A 26,067-nucleotide genomic window follows, 5' to 3' on the forward strand; every position below is an offset into this window, starting at 1 on the left:
GGCTATTGTAAATAATGCTGCAATAAACATATGGATGCATATATCTTTTCACATTACGTTTTTGTTCTCTTTGGGCAAATACCCAATAGTAGATTGCTGGATCATATGGTATTTCTATTTTTAATTTTTAAAAGATTTTAAAAGAGAGAGAGGGCACAAGCAGGGGAAGCTCCAGAGGGAGAGGGAGAAGCAGGCTCTCCATTGAGCGAGGAGCCCCGACATGGGGCTCAATCCCAGGATCCCTGGACCATGACCCAAGCCATAAGCAGACACTTAAACTACTAAGCCACCCAGGCACCCCTATTTTTAATTTTTTAAGGAAACTTCATACTGTTTTTTTATGGTGGCTGCACCAATTTATATTCCCACTCACAGAGCAAGAGGGTTCCTTTTCCTCATCAACATTTCTTATTTCTTGTCTTTTTGATTCTAGTCATTCTGACAGGTGTTAGGTGATATCTCATTGTAGTCTTGAATTGCATTTCCCTGATTATTAGTGATATTGAGCATCTTTTCAAGTGTCTGTTGGCCATCTATATGTCATCTTTAGAAAAATGTCTATCCGGGTCCTCTGCTTATTTTTTAATTGGATTGTTTGTTTTATTTGGCATTGAGTTATATATGTTCTTTATATATTTTGGATGCTAACCGTTTATCAGATATATAATTTGCAAGTATCTTCTCCAATTCAGTAGGTTGCCTTTTCATTTTGTTGATGGTTTTCTTTGCTGTGCAAAAGCTTTTTATTTTAGTGTGATCCTAATAATTTATTTTTGCTTTTGTTCCCCTTGCCTGAGAATACATATCTAGAAAGATGTTGCCAAGGTCAATGTCAGAGAAATTACTATGTTTTCTCCTAGGAGTTTTATATTTTCAGATCTCAAAGTCTTTAAAGTGCCTTTGCACTTTAAAAGTTTTATTTATTATCTCATTCATGCTAGAAAAAATAGAAAAACTAAGGCAAATAAAAATACTAAAGTTACCAAAAATTGATCCACCATCTAGAGATAAATGCTAACATTTTTTAATGAAAAGCGGCCTCCTGTGTTTTCTTACTGTAAAAGAAATATATTTTATTTTTTAAAAAGACAACTCACAAACATTTGTTTGAAGAAGTGAGACAGCCATACTCCCACCACCGAAAGACATTTTAATAGCTTTGCTTCATAACTTTCCAGACTTTTAAAAGTCACATATGTACCAAAAATTGGTTTCTATAAAATTGGGCTAATACTATGGATACCACTTTGTAACTTACAAATATCTAGGTGTAAATATATTATGAACATTCTTCCAAGTTAATATTTATAACTTTCAGTATTTTTAATAAATGTTTTGCTCTCTTTGAATTAAGTCAAGATCAAACATTCATACCTGCATTGGAGCCCACTCAAATTATTTGCTGTTGGGTCAGTGATGTGTCTTTGGTTGCTTTTTTTCAGGACGACCCTGACACATTTTATTCCTTCAAGTACCAGATCAGGGAAGGAAATTGTTCTGTTCAAAGTGGCAAAACCTGGCAGGATTGTGACTACAAAGAATCTACACAAGCTGTAAGTGGGTTGACGGTTCCTGAGCCCCCGATGTTCTCTGTTGAGACTGGCAGAATTTTTTTTTTTTTTTTTTTTTTTACTAGAGCTGAAGATGGTTAGTATAGTTAGGCTCTTTGTAAGGGATGCATATAAACCCTCAAATGTGTAGAAAAGGCAAGTGTTTGTGTTCTCCGGCTCTGTGTCAGAGCACAAAGCCCAGCAGTTAAATACAGAGAAAGTCCTCCCATGAGAAGGGGACTCTATCGACCAACTGGGGCAGTAGACCAGGCCCCAAAGAGACAACAGATCAACATTTGGGCCAAGATCCAGAGCTGGTGAAGGGACAGCATGGGTGCTTTATTTGCATGGGCTCTGCCTCCAACTAGCAGACCCCGGAGAGCCTGTGTGCTGCCTCCTAAAGGGGAGCTAACAACGGCCTCATCGGATTGTTGGAGGATGAAATGAGACACAGTATGCCAAGAAGCTTCTTTTGATAACAATGGCTATCGACGTGCCTGGCACAGCGCAGCTGGTTGTTTTGCCTGATTGAGGGGGGCGTGGGGACAGTGTCTGCCCAGAAGCAGGCGGCTCTTTCCACAGTCCGGGGTCCGCCCCCAGCATGTCACAGCGCTGGCCTCCTGCACGCGGTTTCAACACCGAAATGGGAGGTCAATCAAGAGGAGAGTTTAACGGGCCGGCTCTAAGGCGCTGCATCATTTTAGTGAAAAGGAAACTTGCTTTAAAACCTCACCTTTTGGGCAGCCCGGATGGCTCAGCGGTTTAGGGCCGCCTTCAGCCCATGGCGATGACCTTGGAGACCCGGGATCGAGTCCCACGTCGGGCTCCCTGCGTGGAGCCTGCTTCTCCCTCTGCCTGTGTCTCTGCCTCTACGTCTCTCATGCATAAGTGAATAAAATCTTTAAGATAAGGAAAACCTCGCCTTTTGTACTGTTTCCCCTCCAACGGCTCGTGGAGGTCAGTGGCTTGTAAGAATAATCCTTACGCTACAAAAACTCATTCTTGGGCCTCAAAACTGTTTTTTAAAAAAAATCTTGGCAAGTTTAAAAGAAAGGCAAAGCTATATTGAGCCACAGTACGAGGTGGATTTCCCGCCTGAAAGGTGGAGATAAATGGCCTCTCTCTCTTTTTGTTCTTTGCAGGCCACGGGAGAATGCTCCGCGACCGTGGGGAAGAGAGGGAAAACGAAGTTCTCCGTGGCTACGCAGACCTGCCAAATCACTCCCGGTGGGTCTTTCCGGTGGCAGAGCAGCGCCGGGCTCCTGCCGGTGTTGGGGCCGCACACTCGGGGAGAGCCCCCAGGAGGCGCCCGGACTCCCCAGGGCTCCCCCTCCCTGCGGCCTGAGCTTCCGACCCGTGGGTTCGGGCTCTGGGCTGGGAACCTTCCTTGGTAACTGCAGACGGACGTTCCTCGTCAAGCACGTGACGTCGGCTTCTCGCCCGTCAGCGCCCCCCGCCCCGTTCTTACAGCCCGCCTCCTCCGGCCTCGGACGGCCCCGAAATAACCGGGAGAGCGCCTCAGACGCGTCTTCCCGAGGGAGCCCGGGCCCCGGCCTCCACGCCGGCTAGAGACCCGCAGCAGAGGACTCTGCGACCACACGCACCGGGCCACCCCTCTCTGCCTCCTGCTCTAGGCTCGGCCGAAACGGACATATACCGTGTTCCACACCACTGGCCCGGGCTCAGCCTGCTTTCTCGGAGCCCTCCTTCTCCTCCCGCCCCCTGGCTCCTCCTCCCGCCTCCTGGCTCCTCCTCACGACCCCTGACTCCTCCTCCCACCTCCTAGCTCCCCTTCATGCCTCCTGGCTCCTCCTCACACCTCCTGACTCCTCCTCAGGCCTCCTGGCTCCTCCTCACATCTCCTGGCTCCTCCTCCCGCCTCCTGGCTCCTCCTCACATCTCCTGGCTCCTCCTCCCGCCTCCTGGCTCCTCCTCACACCTCCTGGCTCCTCCTCAGGCCTCCTAGCTCCTCCTCACATCTCCTGGCTCCTCCTCCCGCCTCCTGGCTCCTCCTCACACCTCCTGGCTCCTCCTCAGGCCTCCTAGCTCCTCTTCACATCTCCTGGCTCCTCCTCCGGCCTCCTAGCTCCTCCTCACATCTCCTGGCTCCTCCTCCGGCCTCCTAGCTCCTCCTCACATCTCCTGGCTCCTCCTCCCACCTCCTGGCTCCTCCTCCCGCCTCCTGGCTCCTCCTCACACCACCTGGCTCCTCCTCAGGCCTCCTAGCTCCTCCTCACATCTCCTGGCTCCTCCTCCCACCTCCTGGCTCCTCCTCCCGCCTCCTGGCTCCTCCTCACACCTCCTGGCTCCTCCTCAGGCCTCCTAGCTCCTCCTCACATCTCCTGGCTCCTCCTCCGGCCTCCTAGCTCCTCCTCCCACCTCCTGCCTGGCTCCTCCTCACATCTCCTAGCTCCTCCTCCCACCTCCTGGCTCCTCCTCCCACCTCCTATCTCCTCCTCCCTCCTCCTGGCTCCTCCTCCCACCTCCTGGCTCCTCCTCCCACCTCCTACCTCCTCCTCCCTCCTCCTGGCTCTTCCTCCCACCTCCTGGCTCCTCCTCCCACCTCCTGGCTCCTCCTCCCACCTCCTGGCTCCTCCTCACATCTCCTAGCTCCTCCTCACATCTCCTAGCTCCTCCTCCCACCTCCTGGCTCCTCCTCCCTCCTCCTGGCTCCTCCTCACACCTCCCGGCTCCTCCTCCAGCATCCTAGCTCCTCCTCACACCTCATAGCTCTTGTCGCCTGGTTGACCTTGACTACTGTTCACCCTTCTTAGCTCAGGTCTGTTCTCCTCAGGAAAGTTTTCCCTGAGCTCGCTCTGGGCTCCTGATTTTCCAAGCTCCTGCCGAATTATACCGAGATGATCCGTCTGCAGTTCTGTCTCTCTCACTTGACTTTACTCAGCTGCTTCACACCAGTGACCATCACTAGCGAATTAATGTACCCACAGCCTAGCTCAGCACCTGGCTCATTACAGCAGTTGCAAAACATGTTTGTTGGGTCGAAGTGATACAGAATGCTATACCCTGAACTGGGCTTCAAGGAGCTTTAATTAATGCTAAAAATAATAAATAATAATGTATCTGTTATGTTTTATTTTTCTAAAGAAAAACATTTATTTTAGAGAGGGTGCGAGAGTGCAGGGGTGGAGGGGTGGGGCGTGGAGGGACAGAAGGAGACAGATTCTCAGACTCCCCACTGAGCATGAAGCCCCACATGACAGGGGGCACCGTCTTACGATGGATCCTGAAATCATGACCTGAGCGGATATCAAGAGCCAGCCAGGTGCCCCAGTGTTTTGCTTTTTATAAGAGGATAAACCCATGTTGCTTCTATAATTTAAAATTACTTTTAAGTAAGATTTTAAAACATTTTATTTATTCATGAGAGACACAGAGACATAGGCAGAGGGAGAAGCAGACTCCCTGTGGGGAGCCTGACGTGCGCCTCGATTCCAGGACCCCAGGATCACGACCTGGGCAGAAGGCAGAGGCTCAACCCCTGAGCCACCCAGGCATCCCACTTTTAAATAATTTTAAAATAACTGTGCACAAAATTATGCACATAAGGTGTTCCTAAGCAAATGAGAGGTTTATTGTGCTGACTAGAAAGCAATCTTGCATCCTCTTTTTTTTTTTTTTTTTTTTTTTTCACATAGTAGGATTTACTGGAAAGTTTATGAGGGCCTTCTAAGTTATCTTACGTATTTAGGGCAATGTATCTAAATGCAGGTTTCACTCATTAATGCTGCCCTTTTGCCTGCTCTTTGTCAAGCCGAGGGTCCTGTGGTGACAGCCCAGTATGACTGCCTTGGCTGTGTGCACCCCATCTCAATTGCAAGCCCTGAGCTGGAACCCGTCCTAAGACACGCCATCGAACATTTTAACAACAACACGGATCGCTCCCACCTCTTTGCTCTTAGAGAAGTGAAAAAGGCCCACAGACAGGTTTGTTCTTTAACTTCATTTTGCACAGGAGTCAGTATTACATGTTCTTTGTAGAAACAGCGAAATGGAAAAAGTTACTCTGTCCTTCGGGTTTCAAGAAAACTGTATCATCACCCAGCTGTCATAAGTCAAACACGGCTCTAAAAATTAAATTTTACCTAAAAAGTTGGCACAGCTTTCTGGATATCCTCTAAATTCTAGGTTCACGGGGGGGATAAAAAAGTAAATACTTGTAAATCTGGTCTTTTCATTGCCTCAGTTCACTGAGCCTTTACTGATAGTTGACTGGGCCCCTTGTATTTCAGCCTCCAATTACAAAGGACTCACTTGGGTCGGTAACATACCCTGCTTTTTTTTTTTTCTTTTTTCTTTTTCTTTTTCTTTTTTTACATACCCTGCTTTTAATAGACCTTCCAGCTCGTTTTCATGCGACACCTGGGCTCTGCCCAGTTATGTCCCTATCCAGCCGTGTCAGGGCGCAACTAGCCCAGGATGAACCAGGAGAAATCTTATTGCCTAGCAGTCTGGGAACCTGAGGTCCTACCAGTAAAGGCCACCCAAGCTCCAAAGTTTTCTTTAGCCATCTAGAATAGCACTATTAATATTTCACAGATTCAATGGAAGCTTTCCTTCCTGCTGCCTAGAGAAGAAACACTGCTAGGTCTTCCTTAGGGAAACGGAATGACTCCACGTGTATATTGTGTTCCATTGTTAGATGTGTAGGAGTGTGTGTGTGGGGGGGGGGGCTGTGTGGAGGGAGTGAGACTCATAAAGTGTTTGCTAGTTCCTGAGAAATGACTTCTGCCTAGAAGGATCATCGTTCATATTCTTGAGTACGTATGATAGGCCATGCAGCATTCTCTGTTCCTCATGATGCTGTCAATGGTGTTTAAGCTGCCTTTTAAATATTTGATCCAAAATTGTTTCAGGTGGTGACCGGATGGAACTATGAAATTACTTACTCAATTGAGCAAACGAATTGTTCCAAGGAGAATTATCTATTCTTAACTCCAGACTGCAAGTCCCTTCTGAATGGTGTAAGTAGGCAACAATCTAATTATAAAGTTCTTAGCATTTTGTGTCTGGTCTTTCCAGGTGTGGGAACCCTCAGCTATGCAGAAAGTCTCGGTCGCTAAAATGTTAGATGGTATTTACCGATTCACATTCCCTTGGGAACTCCGAAGCTCTCGTACTGATCAAGCTGCTTTACCCACCTAGTCAAAGAGTCTGCACACCCTAGCAGAGCACTTACAGATGTCAGCAGGGACTAGGAGAGCCTGAAACAAAAAGATGCCATGATCAAGTTGTCTTTTCATGCCTTCCCTTTCCTGTCTCCTTTTCTTCTCCATGTGCCTGATGTCCTTACTCCCAAGCTCTACTCAGAACAGTCCCTCACCTCCAACTTGTCTCTGCTTGCTTTCTTACCTTTCCTCCCCTGCCTTTATCTCTAATAAACACAGCCCAAGTCTCTATCCCTCAGTGACTCTTTCTGGGATGCTATCCTGTTGTCTGAACCAAAATTATGTTCAAAGAGAGGATCTCAAGGTAATGGTCATTAGTGCATATTAAGATGGCTAAGGCCTGATGACTTCCCCGGAAATAATAGAAATATTGGTCTATTAGCAGAAGACACTGTTTAAGCAATGGATTGGTGCAAGCCCTTTAACTTAGAAATTTGAATTCTAGAATTATGCGTGAAGAAAATGAGAAATTCTGGGGCACCTGGGTGGCTCAATCAGTTAAATACCTGCCTTCAGCTCGGGTCATGATCTCAGGGTCCTGGGATCGAGCCCCACATCAGGCTCCCTGCTCAGTGGGAAGTCTGCTTCTTTCCCTCTGCCCCTCCCCCTGCTCATGCTCTCTCTCTCTCTCTCAAATAAATACAAATCTTTAAAAAAAATAAAGAAAATGAGAAATCCAGACAGCAATAATTTCAGCATTATTATTAATAGAGAAACATTGGAAGTGGCTTATATCTTCAACGGTAGGGAATGAATGGTTAAGTAAATTGCAGTATATCTGTAGAGTAGGATATATGCAGCCATTAAAATTACATTTCTAGTTTTTAGTGACGGTAAAATGGTCATAATCTGTTAAGTAAAAAACAAAAAAGTAGGGTACAAAAGTATACATACACAATCATTCAAATATATAAAGTAAATGTAACTATAAGTGGTGAGAAACTAATATGCCAAAACATAAAATATAGTTAACTTTCAGTTGGAAATACAGGTGCTTTTTCTAATTCTTCATACTTTTTGGAACTCTTCAATACTTTTCAGTGTCTCTGGTGAAGTATACATTTATTTCATAATTGGGGGGAAAGTTAAAAGGGTTAAAAGAGTAAAAAGACAACCCGCAGAGTGGGAGACAATATTTGCAAATCCCTTCTTTGGTACGAGTTTAGTATGAAGAACATATTTAAAAACCCCTATACTGCAACAACAAAAAGACAACCCAATTTTAAAATGGGCAATGGAAAAATAAATAAATAGATAGATAGATAGATAAATAAATAAATAAATAAATAAATAAATAAATAAATAATTCAAGCCACAGGATGGTTTTAAGTTTTATAATTGGAAAATAATAGGTGTTGGGGAGGACGTGGAGAAACTGGAACTTTTGTATATTGCTGGTGGGAATGTAAAAATGATGCAGCCGCTGTGGAAAACAGTTTGGCAGCTCCCCTAAAAGATAAACAGAGAATTACCATACAACCCAACAAATGCATGCCTAGGTGTATATACCCAAACAAATTGAAAACAGATACTTGTATGCCAACATTCATTGCAGTATTATTCACAATAGTCCAAAAGTGGAAACAACCCAAAGTCTCGTCAACAGATGAATGAGTACACAAAATGGGATATATGTATAAAACAATGGAAAATTCTTTAGCCAAAGAAAGAAATACTGACACATGCTACAACATGACTAAAACTTGAAAACATTACACTAAATGAAAGAAACCAGACACGAAAGGATGAATGTTGCATGATTCCAGTTATATGAAATATCGAAAATATGCAAATTCATAGAGACAAAAAGTAGATTAGAGTTTATCAGGGGCTGGAGGAGTGAGAATGGGAATTTATTGTTTAATGAGTACAGAATTTGCATTTGGGGTGATGAACACTTGGAAATGGATAGTGGTGATGGCAGCACACCACTGGGAATGTAACTAATGCCACTGAATTATGCATTTTTTAATGGTTAAAATAGCAAATTTTACATTGTATGTATTTTACCATAATAAAAAATAGTAAAAAGAGAGAGGAATTGGGATCCCTGAGTGGCGCAGCGGTTTAGCGCCTGCCTTTGGCCCAGGGCGTGATCCTGGAGACCCGGGATCGAATCCCACATCGGGCTCCCGGTGCATGGAGCCTGCTTCTCCCTCTGCCTGTGTCTCTGCCTCTCTCTCTCTGTGTGTGACTATCATAAATAAATAAAAATTAAAAAAAAAAAGAGAGAGAGAGGAATTCTCCAGAAACGTATGCTCTCACTACTATTTCACTTTGTCAGTTTGATTCAAGTCTGGTCATTGAAGCATCTGGCTATTCACAATAGCCAAGATTTTGAAGAGACGAAAGTGTCCATCGATAGATAAGTGTATAAATAAATCTTGGTGAATATTACTCAGCCATGAAAAATGAAATCTTGCCATTTGTCACAACATGGATGGAACTAGAGGATATTATGCTAAGTGAAATAAGTCAGAGAAAGACACTACTGTATGATTTTACTTATGTGGATTCTAAAAAACAAAAGAAGGGTGCCTGGGTGGCTCAGTGGTTGAGCATCTGCCTTTGGCTCAGGGCGTGATCCCAGGGTCCTCGGATCGAGTCCCACGTCGGGCTCCCCGCATGGAGCCTGCTTCTCCCTCTGCCTGTGTCTCCGCCTCTCTCCCTATGTCTCTCATGAATAAATAAATAAAATCTTAAAAATTAAAAAAATTAAAAACAAAGCAAATAACAGAAACAGACATACAGATACAGGAAACAAACTATTGATTGCCAGAAGGGAGAGGGTTTGGGCAGCAGGTGAAATAGATGAAGAAGGGGGGTAAAAAGTACAAACCTCCAGTTATAAAACAATTAAGTCATGGGGCTGTATGTAGTGTACAGAATAGAGAAGATAGTCAATAATATTGTAATAACTTTGTATGGCAACAGATGGTAACTAGACTTATGGGGATCGTTTTGTAAAGTATAAAATTGTTGAATCGGGGGCACCCGGGCGGCTCAGTTAAGCATCTGGCTCTTGGTTTCAGCTCAGGTTGTGACCTCAGGATCCTGAGATCAAGCCCTCTGTGGAGAGTGGGCTTTCCCTCTCCCTCTTCTGCCCCTTCCCCCTGCTTGAGCTCTCTCTCTCTCTCTCTCTCTCTCAAATAAATAAATAAATCTTTTTAAAAATATTTAATCACTGTGATGTACACCTGAAACTAATATCAATTATACTTCAGTTTTTTTCAAAAAGCTCTTAAAACTCTTTATATAGGTTAACTGTATGCTGAATGTATCAGTTTCTATTCTATCAGCAATGCATACCCCAGATAGAATTCAGTATCAAAAAAAAAAAAAAAAAAACTCTTAGGGGCACCTGGCTGGCTCAGTTGTCAGAGCATGCAACTCTTGATCTTGGGGTCATGAGTTCAAGCCCCACCTTAAGGATAGAGTTTACTTTTTAAAAAATGAATTAGAAAGTCATGAAGATTAAAAAAAAAAACTTAGCTAATTTCATAGACAAAAACCTTTCTAGTTTTCATTTTATCAGTCAACAGTGTGGTTAATATGCACTTATTTAACCACTATATTTTCATACATTTGTTAGAAATTTATGAGTTGAATTTATAAATTGTCTTCTGTATTCCTTAACCATTTCTTTTTTGGAATAAATCTTAAAGATTTGGAAAACAGTATTTCTATAGTAAAGGTATCAGTGCTTTGTCATAGTTTCTGTTGTTTACTTTTTAGTTTTCATTATGGTATTTCTGGACTTACAAATAGTTTTTGTTTATAGGTTGCAAAATTTACCAATATTTTCATTTTGAATTTTTCTACCATTTGCTCAGCAGTCACCTCATTTTTGTTTCTCCTAGTTTGTCTACAGTCAGTATTTTATCATGCAACTTTTGATCCTATCTGGAATTAATTTTAATGTATCTTGTAATTTTTTCAATTTTTTAAAGAGAATAACCAGATATCTCAACAATCTTCCCTTCTACATAAATTCGTGACAATCTTCATTCCATAATTGTCTCTTCCAAAAAATTTCTTCTCTGTTTCTGTACCAATACCACCACCCATAGCTTCACAGAAAGTTTAAATATGTGATTTATTATCTAGTGTTTATATCTTCAAAAGCAACCTTAGAATAAGTTTGTGAGAAAAACTTACATTGCCACATAGATTGGAATTGGATTACATGCCTAAATTAATTTGAGGAGAACTGGCATATATGCTCTTTAATCTTTTTAGTCAAGAATTTGGTATACATCTCTGTTTAGACAAGATTCATTTTATAATTCTAAAGTGGTGGGATATTTAAAATATATATACCTAGAATATTGCTCACTAATGATATTTCTAGGTTTTGTTTTCTTTTGTTTGTTTTTGGTTATTGTCATCAGAAATTAAACCCTTTTGTTTTTATTTTCTTCTATTATTGGAAACAAATGTATACATTTTTATGCATTTTTCTTACATCCAGCAACTTCACTGAATTCTTATTAGCTCTAACAGCTTTTCATTGATTCTTTGATTGTTGTATGTATACAATAATATCTTATGCAAAAAATGTTTTTTCTTTTCTGAAACTCATTTTTTTGTTCCATGTCTTAATGAATTGACCCAAATAGACAGACATAATTTCTTAAATACCAGTGATCACACACCATCATGTTTTATTCCTGATTTTATTGGGAAAGCCTCTAGAATTTTGTCATTATGTATAATACTTGCTGTGGGTTCCAGTAGACGTTCTTTATCATGTTAAGGAAGCTTCCTAACATTCCTGTTCTTTAAAGAATTTTGTTTTATTTGTTTCCTTCTTAAATAAGGAATTGATATTGAATTCAGCAAATGGTTTAGAATAGACTTTAAAATATCATACTATGTTTTCCTAATTTAATCTGTTAGGTTGTTTTAACAACTTTCCTAAAGTAATCTTTAGGTCCCTAAATTAAATTCTGTTTGTTTGGTGTTAATTATTCTTTAGATATGCATTTGGATTCTATTTCTAGCTTAGGAATTCTACATCTATATTTAGAAGTGAAAGGAGTTTAGCAGTTTTCTGGGTGTGTGTTTGTATATTCATTCTATTTTTTCAAGTTTCGATGTCGGGGTTATAATTTTACAGAATGAAAATAGTTTGCCATTATTTTAATTTCCTAAGTTAATTTTTTTAGTCATCTCTACACTCAACGTGGCTCAAACCAACAACCCTGAGATCAAGTCACATGCTCTATCTAGTAAGCCAACCATGCACCTCCACCACTCTTTTCTATATTCAGAAACAGTTTATACAACAGGGAAATATATATACTTCTTTAATTTTTAAAAGTATTCATCCATAAAACATCTACATTGTTTGGAGGTGAGAAGTGGAATGTAAGTTTAGAGTAGGAGTAGCATTCTTTTCTTTTCTAATCATTGGTCCATTGAGGTTTTCTTCTTGTTTTTAAGTCAGTTGGTTATTTATAGGGTTCCAGAAAATTATCTATTTCTTTGGAATTTAAATTATCATACACTTGTTCATGATATTCTCTAGTATTTTTATACTTCCCTGTATACTTTGCTATGTTGCCTTTTTTATGTGCTTGATTTTTCCCTACCTCGAGTGATCATTTGAATTTATTATTTAATGCTAGTGCTTTGTGTTTTCAAACTTCTCAGTCTTTCCTTTACCTTCATTGTTTTCTCATTTTCCCAAAGCCTGTTCATTATTCTTTTTCTTTAACTTTTGATATAAACACCTAGACTTTGGATTGTTTTGTTTTGTTCTTGCCTCTCCCCTTAAATTATGAAAGAATATAAAACCACGAGTTAATGCTAAATGGTGCTCTGGCAACATGATGTGGAATTTGTTTTGTCTTTTATTTTTTCCTTATCCAAGGAATCCTAACTATTTAAGTAAATGTGTCTATATTTCCAAGCAGCTAGTCTTTATTTGTTTATTTGTTTAAACTTACATTATTAATTTTCAGGGAGTTTTCTTTTTCTTTTTGGTGCTGAAGCCAAAGAACATGGCCATGTTATTTCTGATTTGCTAAACTTATTGAGCCTTTTTTGTGAACTAGTGTGGAAGTGATTAAAAATTTTGTACCACACTTATGAAAGAGTCATTTTAAATCCTGTGCATCATATGAAAGTATGATTGAAATATATCTTTATTATGTTATTCAAGCCTTCTATGACCTTATTTATTTTTTTAATCCATCTAGCCTGTCTTAGATTTATGGTGTACATTAATTTTTCCCACCAAAACGATTTTTATCCATTTCTATTCCTATATGTTTTCTGCTTTATTTATCCTGATTCTGGGCTTCTATACTACGTGTTTTATAAACATAAAATAATCAGGACGCCTGGGTGGCTCAGCGGTTGAGTGTCTGCCTTTTACTCAGGGCATGATCCCAGAGTCCTGGGATCGAGTCCCGCATCGGGCTCTCTGCATGGAGCCTGCCTCTCTGTGTTTCTCATAAATAAATAAAATCTTTAAAAGAAATAAAATAAAATAATCTTTCTTGCTATCTTTGTGAGTTTTTCATTATCTTGAATTTTACTTTTTCCAGTATTAATGATGCTTTAGCTCTTATTTTGTCATATTTGCCTCCTATAGCTTTGCTCATCCAATATATTTAAATTTGATCTTTTTTATTATAAGATATTATACTTGAAGATATAATACATTAATTTTGTTTTTAGCTTAATCTAAAAGTCTTGCCTTTTTAAAAGGCATATCTGTTCACTTATATGGTTATTGTTTCTCTACTAGGTATTCTTGTCATCTTGATTCACGTTCCTATGGGCTTGCCACTATGTGTTTGTTGTTGATACTGTTAACTAATAGTTTTTTTATTTTCACTTTGCAATCAGACTATATTTTGTTTTCATTTTCTATGTGATGATTTGTAAGGCCAACATCCTATTTTGAGTTATACAAGTTGTTTATGTTAAAGGTTCTTAAAAATGTTTTTTTACTTTTTGTATTTATATATATTTTTAAAACCAGGATATCGGTGAATGTACAGATCATGCACACATGGATCTTCAGCTAAGAATTGCTTCTTTCTCGCAGAAGTGTGAACTCTTTCCAGGTATGAGGTGATACATATTAATGCTCTACTACTGCCTGTTGGTCACTGACAGCTGGCAAAGTCTTTCCCCAGGAGTTGTGCTTTGGTTTCCATGTCATGCCACAAAGTCTAGCTGATTGGCAGACCTTTCCAAGAACACCTGACCCCATCTCTGCCCACCTGTGCTGCAGCAGGATGCAGCTGACACTGCTCTGCAAGTAGCCAGGAGGGATTATGGTGACCACAAGGCGAAATGGCCGGCTGCTGGGTACAACACCAGCTGATCTTCCTTGTGTGCAACATGTCCCTATGTCAGGTGCTGTAAATTGGGAAAGCTGCATCTCATTTTTAACCACTTAGAGTAAAATCTTTTCAATGAAAGATTTTTTTTTAACCTACATGTTTTAATGGAGGGGAAGGGAAATACTGCAAGATTATATAAGGTCAAGTCCTCATTTCTTATACCAAGAGTTGGCTTTTCTCATTCCTGAGAGATAGTTGGATGCATTCCATGATGAGAAGCACTACTGAAGCTGCCTCCTCACCAGAATCATAGGACTTAAAATTTTCCCACTAGAGAGTCATTCCTTTAAGTAAGATTTGCTCTTTACAAGTTCTATCAAAAATACAAAAACTTAGGAAAAGTACAGTGTATTGATTGAGCCACTAACATCTACTGATTAAATGTTTCCCTGAACACACTTGGCTCTGAGAAGAGGGAAAGAGGAGAGGCCATAAGGTAAAAGTCAGACAGACAACCTCTACACACTCACTACTGAGCCTTGGGCTGTCCCATGACCCCCTTAAATGAATGTCAGATCACGTGCAGGGGAGCTACTGGGCTAGACTTTTCCTTCCCCTGCACATGCTAACTTAAAACCTGTTTCTTTCAGGGGAAGATTTTGTACAACCACCTTCCAGGATTTGCCTTGGCTGCCCCAAAAAAATACCTGTTGACAGCCCAGAGCTGGAGGTGCCTCTGACTCATTCCATTGCAAAGCTTAACGCAGAGAATAATGGAACTTTCTATTTCAAGATTGACAGTGTGCAAAATGCAACAGTACAGGTCTGTAAATTATGCTACAAAAGTAGTGATGTTATAGCCTATGTGCAAATTGCTGACTCGTTTTGCCGTTGTCCTTGGCTCTGCACAGAGAACCAGCATACCTGGGGAATAGGTTTTGGGAGATTTGAATTTCAAGTGCCAGCCTCGCAGCATTCTTTGTGTGTGATCTCGGGAAAGTCACTTCAAACATGTTATTCCATTTTCTATCTGTAAACAATAGGGGTGAGGATCAAATAAGAACATATAATGTCAAAAAAAAAAGAACATATAATGTCAATCATTTTTCAAACTCCAAAGTGCTCTGTAATTACTAGCCACTATTATATAATTAACAAAATTCAGTGCTAGGAGAAGCAAGACTTACTCTCTACCTTTCTAGACTCATTCTCATAGTAGTATTGCTTAGTGCCTTGGGCTTGGCCTCATTGGTCTGTCATTGTCCAGACTCTTCACATTCTCACCTGCATGTCATTTCTACCCTGCCTTGAGTGCCCTTCCCTCCTACAGATGTACCCTCTGGGAATTCATCTCTCTCTCTCCATGTCCTGTCAATAGAGGCTAAAGAGTGTCCTATTCCGGGGGTCAGGAGACCCAGCTCTACCAAAATACCACCACCATCCTGAGTGATCTTGGAGGCACTCAGACTCACTCAACTCTTGTGGTCCCATCTGAAAAATGAGTGGCTGGATTACTAGACCCAAATTCATTCCACTCCAGCAGCCTATAACCAATGTTTTTATGGACAAAGTCCCATGATAGATCTCACAACTGGCTTCCCTAAATACCAGCTAAAGAAAAGTAATCAAAATAGAACCACACTTTTACACCAAAATAACATAATCTTTATAAACTGGTGAAAGAAGTATCACTAAAAAAAAAAAATCATGCTTTTGGCTCAATATTGAATTTGTAGAAATATAAACTAGAAGGAGTCCTGGGCTGTCTGGGTGGCTCAGTGCTTGAGAATCTCTGCCTTTGGCTCAGGTTGTGATCTCGGGGTCCTGGGATCAGGTCCCACATCAGGCTCACAGCAAGGAGCCTGCTTCTCCCTCTGCCTATGTCTCTGCCTCTCTCACGGTCTCTCATGAATAAATAAATAAAATCTTTAAATAAATAAACTAGGAGTCCTTATATACAGTGATATTCATTGCAGCTTTAACTATAACCCCCCCCCCAAAAAAAAGATAAACTATCAAAGTGATCAATAATCTAGAAATGATGAGCTCTATCTGACATATCCTTACAAAGGAGTATTAAGCAGCAATTTGAAAGCATCTTTGTGAGGCTCTTGGTGCGGTCAGTGACTTGTGTTAAAATATGCAGTGAAAAACAAGAGGCCATAAAGCTGAGCATGTCTTCTGTCCTCAATTGTGTCATTAAAAAGCACAGAGGACAATACTGAAAAGAAACAAATGCCTTAGACTATTCACAGTGCTGGTTTTTAGGTGATGGCACAATGGGCTCTTTATGTTCCTCTTTCTAGTTTCCTGTTTTAGTTTTATAACTGGAAGAAGCCCTCTAAACAAACAGTATCCAAGGAAATCAAACCTGACACTGTGTCTCCTACTCGGGCCCTTACTCCTGTTCCCGATGCCAGCACCCTCTCCCTGGTCTCCTGGCATGTGACCCACATCGGGTTCCCTCAAGGAGGCTACTAATCCATGCTCCTCCTGTCTGTCCACTCTTCTCCTCACTTTACCTCTCTGCTTTCCTGTGCCTTATTCTTTATGATGCAGGAGTATGTGGTCCTCTGCCATTTAGTGCAGGTCAGAGATCTGCCATCAGGAAGAGAACCTCTCATGCCCAAGCACGAATATCTAGTCATCTTGCTGGTTCGAGCTCTGTGAATTAGCTAATCAACACTCTCGTGTGTGTGTGTCTGTGTGTGTGTGTACACGTTAGTGTGCGTGAAGGATGCCAGGGAACAGCAGTAGGTAATGCTGTGAATTGAAGGGAACTGACATCCCTTCTGTTGCCAGATCATCCTGAAATCTTGTGAAAATTTCAAACTTACTCTCAAGAGGTGGATCGGTCTTCACTATGTTTGCATTTAAAGAGAGCAACTTGACTGCTCGGACTTAGATATTCAAGGCAGCCTGGGTAGAAGCAGCCCATTTACTAAAAACTCAATGCATCAGGAGATGATTTGCTAAAAGCCAAGCTCTGAGTGACCAATCTGCCAAATGGTGGCTAAAGATTTGTTTTACAATCATAGATACACATAGTTGAGCACCATTTTAAGAAATATGGCATCATCAAAATAATTGAGGGCAGAGAGGATAATATTGTTTGGAAACTGTTGCAGAAAATTTTCTGAATATGAAGAAGTTTTAGAAATACCTTAACAATTTGTTTTGCTTTTGTTTTTCCTTTTATATATATATCCAAGTATGATATTTGATTTACATCTAAATAAGTATAAAAGAGCTTTTGAAAGATTAAAAAAAACACATTGTGTCATAGTTCAAAGTCTTTTTCTTTTTTGCTCTCTTTTCTTGGTGATTTTTAAATAATGCTATGTTTTAGAACTGACAGGGTCTTAAATTACATGAAATGCCATAGTTTCCTTCCTGGAAAATTTATTGCACAGTAAAACAGTGCAAACATATTTTGTTTTTACATGTAAAATGATGTTAAATTCGAGGCTCAGATAAATAAATATAAGTGGCTTTCCCTCTCTGGAGTGGGACAATTTTGTTGTTGTTGAGGACTTACTGTCGGTATATAGCATTCCTGACACTACCTAATAAAAGCCAATAACATTCTTTATAATAACAAAAAAAAAAAGATTTGTTTTACAGTTTTAGTTTTGCCTTGGCCTTGCATGTTTAGTCCTGTGTGAATGCATATCTATTTCAAGCTAGTTTTGTATTTCAGAAACCAAGAACTTCTTAAATCCTCCTTGTCTCACACACATGAATGGTTCTGATTTCTATCGCACGGTGCTTGTCTTGCTTGCCCCTCCCCCACTGCTGCTGTCCCCCCACCCCACCTCCATCTGTCAGTGTTCCTCCCTGCCTCTGCTCGGATGAATATGCTTCAAGGATCTGTGTGTGCAGGCTGAGGAGCTTCTCCTTTGACAAAGCCCTAGAAATGTCCAGGAGTATGTCTGTGTCTAAGACTTGATACAAATGGCCAAATTACAAAGTTCTTTGCAATTATGCCGAAATACATTCACACCAACTGGGTATAAGACACTGACTGAGGATCATGAATTATATTCCTACCAGCAGTGATGGAGGCTGCACGCTCCCCATACCTGGCCAACAGCAGGCATCATCACTAGCTTCCATCTTTGCCAACATGGAAGATTAAACACAATGTTGCATTGCCTTTTGAACGTGCATATCCTTGGTTATTAATGAAGTAAACATTTTTTTTTTCCAGGATAGATGATCATTTTAACTTCTTTTCTGAAATGCCTTTTCATGCCCTTTGCACATTTGCTTTGGCATTTGGGCTTTTTATTGATCCTACATCATATTTTTCCCAAATTGCCTTGCTACTTTGCCTGGTGTGATTTTTGAGAATCAGTTTTCATTTTTGTCTAGTCAAATTTAGATATTTTCCCCTTCCTTTAGGTTTCCATCCTCTGCTCTTCACCTAAGAAAAGCCTTCCTCATCCTAAGATCCGATGAATAGTTATTTATATCTGTCTGGCTCATTAATTTAAATTTGTAAATGCCTTTGGAACTTATATTGCTATATAGCGTTCTCCATTTTAAAAACAAAACTTGAGGGAGATTCCTGGGTGGCTCCATGGTTTGGCGCCTGCCTTCGGCCCAGGGTGTCATCCTGGAGTCCCTGGATCAAGTCTTGTGTCAGGCTCCCTACAGGGAGCCTGCTTCTCCCTCTGCCTGTGTCTCTGACTCTCTCTGTGTCTCTCATGAATAAATAAATAAAATCTTTAAAAATAAAAACAAAACTTGAACAGGATGGATTTAAGCAGGGAAGACTTCTGATAAGAATAACACCTGATGATGATAGTGATGTGGATGTGACCTTCGAGGCCCTCAAATGGAAGATGGTATTAGGTCTCTTTCATTCCTCTCCTCCGGACCCTGAATACAACGGAGTCTACAGCTGTGGTTCGCATTATATGTTGTCAGCTTTCTTAGGCAATATCATATTGATCAGTTAACTCTAAGGCCAAAAAATTTGATGAAAGTATATCCTGAAATGAGCAAGAAAACTTTGATGACCAAAGTATAGACTCTAAAACCCTCTTAGAAACTTCCTTCCTACTTACATGTACACTTGGAGTTTTAAAAGTTAATTATCATATTTCTCTTAAAATTTTAACCATGCTTACCCAGCAAGACAATACCAAGAATGAGAGAAGAGGAGCTTAGTTCTTCCTATAACTCTGCTTTCCTCGCTGGCCTTCCATCATGCTTTCCCCATGTTTTTCCAAAGTATAAAGATATAAGGAAGACTGCTAAGGTTTGTTTTTCTAAAAATGGGATTGTAGTATCACCCTGTAACTTCATTTTTTTCAATAATGGTCATCCTTCTAGGTCAACAGATATACTTGATGTATTTTCTTGACAACTACATAATCTCTCTCTCTCTCTCTCTCTCTCTCTCTCTCCTTACACACACACACCACACACACACAGAGTTTGTTTAGACTACGATAGCAAAATATCAAAGATTGGGTGATTTAAACAAAAGGAGTTTATTTCTCACAGTGCAAGAGGCTTAGAAGTCTAAAAGCCAGCCAATTAGGGCCCCTGGTGAGGGCTCTCTTCCTGGCTTGCAGATGGCCACCTTCTTGCTGTGTCTTCAACTTGAGAGAGAGAGAGAGAGAGAGAGAGCGCGCACACTCTGGTCTTATAAGACCCTTCTAAAGAAACTTCTTATAAGGATACTAACTCCATTATGAGGGCCCTACCCACATGACCTCATCTAAATCTAATTGTCTCCCAAAGGCTCCATCTTCCAATACCATCACACTGGAGGTTAGGGCTTCAATATATGAATTTGGTGGGAGACACAGTCCATGACATACACACACACACATATACACACACATATCCTAGAATTAAATACCAAATAACTTGGTCTAGAAACCACATCAAGTTTTTAACAATTAATTTTAAAATATTTTTGTCAAGTGTCTTTCTCAGGGTATAAGGAATATAAGATATGGCATTTTATTTTATTTTTAAAAAACATTTTACTTATTTATTCATGAGAGACACAGAGAGAGAGAGAGAGAGAGAGAGAGAGGCAGAGATACAGGCAGAGGGAGAAGCAGGCTCCATGCAGGGCACCTGATGTGGGACCCGATCCTGGGACTCCATGATCAAGCCCTCAGCCAAAGGCGGCGCTAAACCGCTGAGCCACCCAGGGGTCCCCCAAGATATGGCATTTTAAAATGACTTAAAAAGTCATACTTGGGATTTTGTTGAAGTCAGAGTAGTTTAAAAACACGAATTTCATTTTTTAAATAAATAAATAGGATGTGCCTCTTCTAGACAAAAAAAAGGGGGGGCTATAAATTGCTTAATGGAAAACAGCACTGTATAATGATTAAAGCTGGATATTAAAACATATTATTTTTTAAGAATTTTTATTATTTATTTACTTGAGAGAACAAGAGAGTGAGCATGAGCAGGAGGAGGGGCAGAAGGAGAAGGAGAAGCAGACTCCTGAGCTGAAGCAGAATCAGCTGAGCAGGGAGCTGGATTTGGGGCTTGATCCCAGGATCCCAGGACCTTAACCTCAGCAGAAGGCAGACACTGAACCAACTGAGCCACCCAGGTGTCCCTAAAACATTCTTAATATAAAAAAGAAAGAAAAGCAAATTCGAAAATCCAAATAATTTGTCTAATCACGTAATTTCTATAGTGGTACTAACTCAGCATTTCTCTGATTTAAGATTTGGCAGGATGATAAGGCATTTCAAAGAAAATATTTAAGTTTTCCTTCCTACTTTTCTTAGATTCTATTACAATGTGAGTCCTTGAATTATTCGTGAATTTTGCAGCTGTTAAACAATAAAACTCAAGAAAACATTAAAAAAAATTATAGCTTGCTTCCTCCCCCATTTAGAAAAGGAAATGAGACCAGCCATTAGCCAAATATTTTTCACGTGCATACAAGTTGAAGGTTTTGTTGTCAAACATTTGTACTTTTCTGTGTAACTCTCATTTGTTCAGTATACAATTAAAATGTCAATATTCTCCCCCCAAAGTTCAAGTATTAATTAAGCTCCTACTTTGTGCTAATTAATTATCCAGGTGGTGGCTGGAGAGAAATTTTTTATCCAGTTTGTAGCCAGGGAAACCATGTGTTCCAAGGAAAGTAATGAAGAATTGGCGGAAAGTTGCCAGATCAATAAATACGGAGTGAGTAGTAACACAACTGTGTACTTGTTCTCTGGAAAACTTTTTGATGTTTTATACTTGTTTAAGCATCTCATGAATAACACTGTTCTCTCTTTTGGCTTCTGTTTTCCTGGATAGGAACAGCTAAAATGTGAAGCCGAAGTGTATGTGATCCCTTGGGAGAAAAAAATTTACCCTACTGTCAACTGTCAGCCACTGGCAAAGGTATGATTCTAATTACTGTCAGCCCAGGACAATTTTGTTCATTCTGAAAAGTCATGTTTGGGATTGAAAATGAACCATTATTTAAATGAATTAGGAAACTATCTTTTTTTTAATTTTTTTATTTATTTATGATAGTCACAGAGAGAGAGAGAGAGAGAGGCAGAGACACAGGCAGAGGGAGAAGCAGGCTCCATGCACCAGGAGCCCAATGTGGGATTCGATCCCGGGTCTCCAGGATCGCGCCCTGGGCCAAAGGCAGGCGCCAAACCGCTGCGCCACCCAGGGATCCCAGAAACTATCTTTTTAAAATGAGGGAGAACTTCCACATTTCTGTGCTGACCTCTTTATGGCTAGACATGGGAGCAGCGGTCCTCATAATTTTTGTCACATCTTGTCAGCGTGCCATGGTCAGGGGGCCCTCTCCTGGTGAAGTGCAGGCCCTGCCGTGGAGGGCTGATGCTAACTGTACCCACAAGGATGCCTGCGGTAGGGGACAGCTCTCCCATGCCCACCGCTCAGGGCCAAGGACCTCTGGAGAAATGCCTATCTCAGCCCCCAACTCCGCATTTATTGACTCAAAATCTGCATTTTAAGATGATCGCTAGGAACTCATACCCATGTTCAAGTCTGGGAAGCATTAGTTTGCATCATTTTTTTTTAATTTTTAAAAGGTCCCTGGGAGGTAAAACTTACCCCATTGTCAAGGATGACATAGTAAATATTACAAAGATGCTGAGGTCTAGGGTGAATAATAACATTACCAAGTGCATTCTCTGTCCCAGGCACTGTACTGAGAGCTTCATACGTATTTCATTCCTGACACTTCTATGAGGCAGGTGCTGTTATTATCCTCTTTACAGATGAGAAAAGTGAAGCCATGATGCTCAGATTCAAATCAGAGCCCATCCTATTTGCTATGATGCTGATTATTAGTAGGGTCTGACTGGTTTGACTCCCCAAGCCAAGCTCTTTGTACCACCAAATACTGCCTCTGAACATCACATTCTCACAGGTAGTGAAAGCGTAGGTGGAAATAACCCACAAGTCCATATCTTCAGTGCAATTTGCCTCTTCTTACTTTTTTCTTATTTTTTCTTACTTTTTTGCCATGTGTTGATGTGTATATTGTCTAACAAACATTAAATAAAGACTGCGTTTCAAGCTGGTGAACATGTCCTAATGTGTTTCAATCCAACAAAGTAGTTGTGGATATATGCTCCCTAGATATTCAGCTCATAAAGCCACTTAGGGCCTTTTAAGACAAAAACAGTTAATTATGCTAATAGAAATAGTATCAATGAATAAATAATATGTTGTGATTTTTATATAATCATAGATGTGGAAGGTACCCTAGAGATTATGTAGTACCACCACCCAATTTTTCCAAACGAAGGAAAAACTCCCCAGCTTAGAGTATTAAGAACAATAATCAAAGGGCTGTGGAAGGGGAGGTGGGTGTGGGTAACTTGGTGACGGGCACTAAGGAGGGGTAACTTGGTGTAACTTGGTAACTTGGTGACGGGCACTAAGGAGGGCACTGATGGGATGAGCACTGGGTGTTATACGATATGATGGCAAATTGAATTTAAATAAAAAAATAAATAAAACTAAAAAAAAACCCAATACCTACAAATTATAAAATCAATAAAAAACACTTTCATCTCCTCTGGAATATAAATATAATATTTTTTAAGATTTTATTTTTTTATTCATGAGAAACACAGAGAGAGAGGCAGAGACACAGGTAGAGGGAGAAGCAGGCTCCTTGTAGGGAGCCCAACATGGGACTTGATCCTGGGACTCCAGGATCACATCCTGGGTCAAAGGCTGGCGCTAAACTGCTGAGCCACCCAGGGATCCCCTAATATAGTATTTAAAATCTGATAGATTTGCCCTATTATAAACCAAGGTAGCATTGCCAGGACTCAGTCCCTCCTTTCTTCTTTGATAGTATGGTTTTCACAGATGAATGCATTCATCTTAATATTCCCTATTTAGGTCATATTGATGAGAAGGCCTCCAGGTTTTTCACCTTTCCGATCCTCATTCATGGAGAAAACAGAAAAAGGAACAACTGTAAGTTCACCCCACAATTCCATGGTACCTGTACAAGATGAAGAGTGGGATTCAGGAAAAGAACAAGGACCCACTCATGGGCATGGCAGGGGCCATGAAAAGCAAATAAGACATGGCCATAAATATAAGCATGACCAAGGCTATGGCCACAACAGGGGACATGGCCTTGGCCATGGACATCAAAAGCAACATGGCCTTGGTCATGGAGGTCAACGGGAACTTGACTTTGATCTTGAACACCAAAGGAGACATGACCTTGGCCATGGACATCAAAGGGGACATGGCTTAGCCCATGGACATAAATATGAGCATGGTCATGGCCATGAAAAATATAAAAATAAAAGAAAAGACAATGGAAAGAACAATGGTCGGAAAACAGAGAATTTGGCAGGTTCTCCTGAAGATAGTACTACCTCTTCTGCACAGACACAAGAGAAGACACAAGGGCCAACAACCCTCCCTTCCCTAGCCCAGCCAGGTATTGCAGTTACCATGCCTGACTTTCAGGACTCAGATCTCTTTGCAGCTGTGATGCCTAACATACCACCAACTGCCACAGAGAGTGATGATGATTGGATCCCTGACATCCAGATAAAGCCAAACAGCCTTTCATTTAACCTGATATCTGACTTCCCAGAACAAACCTCCCCCAAATGTCCTGGACGCCCCTGGAAGCCAGTTCATGGAATGAATCCAACTGTGGAAGTGAAAGAATTTCATGATTTCGATCTCTCTGATGCTTTGTATTAATTTATGCAGCCACGATTCTTTCTTTAACACTTCATTGTTCCTTCTCCCCATTGTCTAAATGTCCTAATATAACACACCAAAAGCCATCAAGCTTCAAAACAGCCTAGAGAGAAGGGGTGAGACCCCCAATGGGGACACTGTCAATCTCAATGGAGGACATAAAACTGTGCGCAGTATTCTAAATCCCCTCTGGGTCTTCCTCACAAGTTTTCTTAACTAGCACAGAAAATGGACAAACTCATGTGCCTTATGGCCTACTGCAATTTGCTTTTCTGATAACAAATATGTACCTCAAGATGTATGTCATCAACTTTCATACAAAGATTCTTTTTTTTTTTTCATACAAAGATTCTTGACATTCTGAATAAACTATGGCATGTGGTCCCTGAACACATGTAAAAATAAGGGAAGTCAAGAGACTGAATGATGAATCTCTTGCTGGGAAAAAAATAATAATGGAACCTCCAGAGGTTAAGGAGGGACAACAAGGAAGCAAGACAGAGCAGCCTAAGAGAGGACAGGAGGAAGTAAATTAATTGACTTTCGGTTTCCAGAATGACTAGTATACCAAATAGTTACTCCCACTGGACAAAGCTGTCCTGATAATTCTCTTTCTGGGTGAGAGGGTTTCTTATGCATCAATAATTTACATTTACTCAGTGAGTGCCCTTTGCAGCAAGACTTCCAAATAGGAGTTTTCTGCTTGCTCATTCTTGCCCAGGCTGCATTGAGTGATCCTTAGCTTATCACTGACTTTAGTGATAAGGATGGAAAGCCAAGAAAGTAATGTAGAGACAGTCTTGCCAAGGAAAACATTCTTTAAATAATTGACAAGGGAATATCATGAGACGTGATGCAAATTTCATTCAAAAATTTTATGAGGAAATTCCTCTCTAGCCTCACTTTATGATCATATCATCTTTTTGCAATAACGTTGAACAGCACTGATTTTTTTTTTTTGCAGAAGAAAATAATACGATTGTCTTTAATTGCCTTATAAAATGAGGGAAGGATATATTTTACAACCCTTGCTGTCGTTTTGCCTAGGGAAACAAGATAGAGCTTTAAACAGCTACATTTACCTGTGGATGAATGCATCACTGCTACTTCAATTTCTGGGATGTATTTGAACCTCTGAGTTTTTATTTAATTTCAAATATTATCTGTACTTTTAAATAAAGAACAAATGATGTAGGAAAAAAGTCTCATCTTGTCAAATGGTTGCTTCACTCTTCTTTTATTGAATGATCACAACAGATTAACAGAGTTTTGCTATACTTACAGAGGCGCCTAAGGCTCTGCGAGTACAAGGGCCGACCTCAGGAGGCAGGGGCAGAGCCAGAGCCAGCACCTGAGAGTGAGGTCTCTTGACCAGTGGGCAGAATCGTCACGCCTGACACAGTAGCTCCAACAACCTCTATCATCAGCCCCGCATGGAAGGACAAGAAGATTGGATAAAATTTAAAGAGAAAAATGCCACCTACTATTCTGTTGCTGGGTGAAATAAAGTTCAGTCTTGGTGCATTCCTGGTGAATTTATGATGGTCTTCTTTTGGCCACACCCATCCTACAGCAAAGCCCAATAGATAAGAGAGCCAGTATCATGGCTCTATCATGAAAACTCCTAGCCCAACTCTAGAGTGCTCTCGCTAGCCAAGGCAGGAGTCCCTTAGGTGAGGCTACCTTACCACCAAGACCTCATCATGGGTGCTAAGTTTAGGGTTAGTGAGTCATGTTTCTACTAGAAACCTAAGGACTCTCTACCTTCCCTTCTTCCTCCTCTCAATTGTCCCACTAAACTTAAGACTAATTTGTCTTATTATA

The 26,067-nt window shown here is 40.6% G+C and overlaps 1 protein-coding gene across 1 annotated transcript in view; it reads left to right on the forward strand.

Moving 5' to 3' along the window:
• Window positions 1-25,767, forward strand: part of KNG1 (kininogen 1) — a 28,499-nt gene extending 2,732 nt beyond the window's left edge. Inside the window, exons 2-11 of the mRNA XM_077880004.1 lie at window positions 1,443-1,553; window positions 2,693-2,777; window positions 5,323-5,495; window positions 6,425-6,532; window positions 13,731-13,815; window positions 14,688-14,860; window positions 21,106-21,213; window positions 21,331-21,417; window positions 23,416-23,493; window positions 25,528-25,767. Of these exons, the coding sequence (XP_077736130.1) occupies window positions 1,443-1,553; window positions 2,693-2,777; window positions 5,323-5,495; window positions 6,425-6,532; window positions 13,731-13,815; window positions 14,688-14,860; window positions 21,106-21,213; window positions 21,331-21,417; window positions 23,416-23,493; window positions 25,528-25,614 (1,095 nt within the window). The 3' untranslated portion in view covers window positions 25,615-25,767. The remainder of the gene's footprint in view (window positions 1-1,442; window positions 1,554-2,692; window positions 2,778-5,322; window positions 5,496-6,424; window positions 6,533-13,730; window positions 13,816-14,687; window positions 14,861-21,105; window positions 21,214-21,330; window positions 21,418-23,415; window positions 23,494-25,527) is intronic.
• Window positions 25,768-26,067: the final 300 nt, after the last annotated feature.

The sequence above is a fragment of the Canis aureus genome, chromosome 31, assembly GCF_053574225.1.
Source record: "Canis aureus isolate CA01 chromosome 31, VMU_Caureus_v.1.0, whole genome shotgun sequence".
In the NCBI taxonomy this organism is placed as follows: Eukaryota; Metazoa; Chordata; class Mammalia; order Carnivora; family Canidae; genus Canis; species Canis aureus.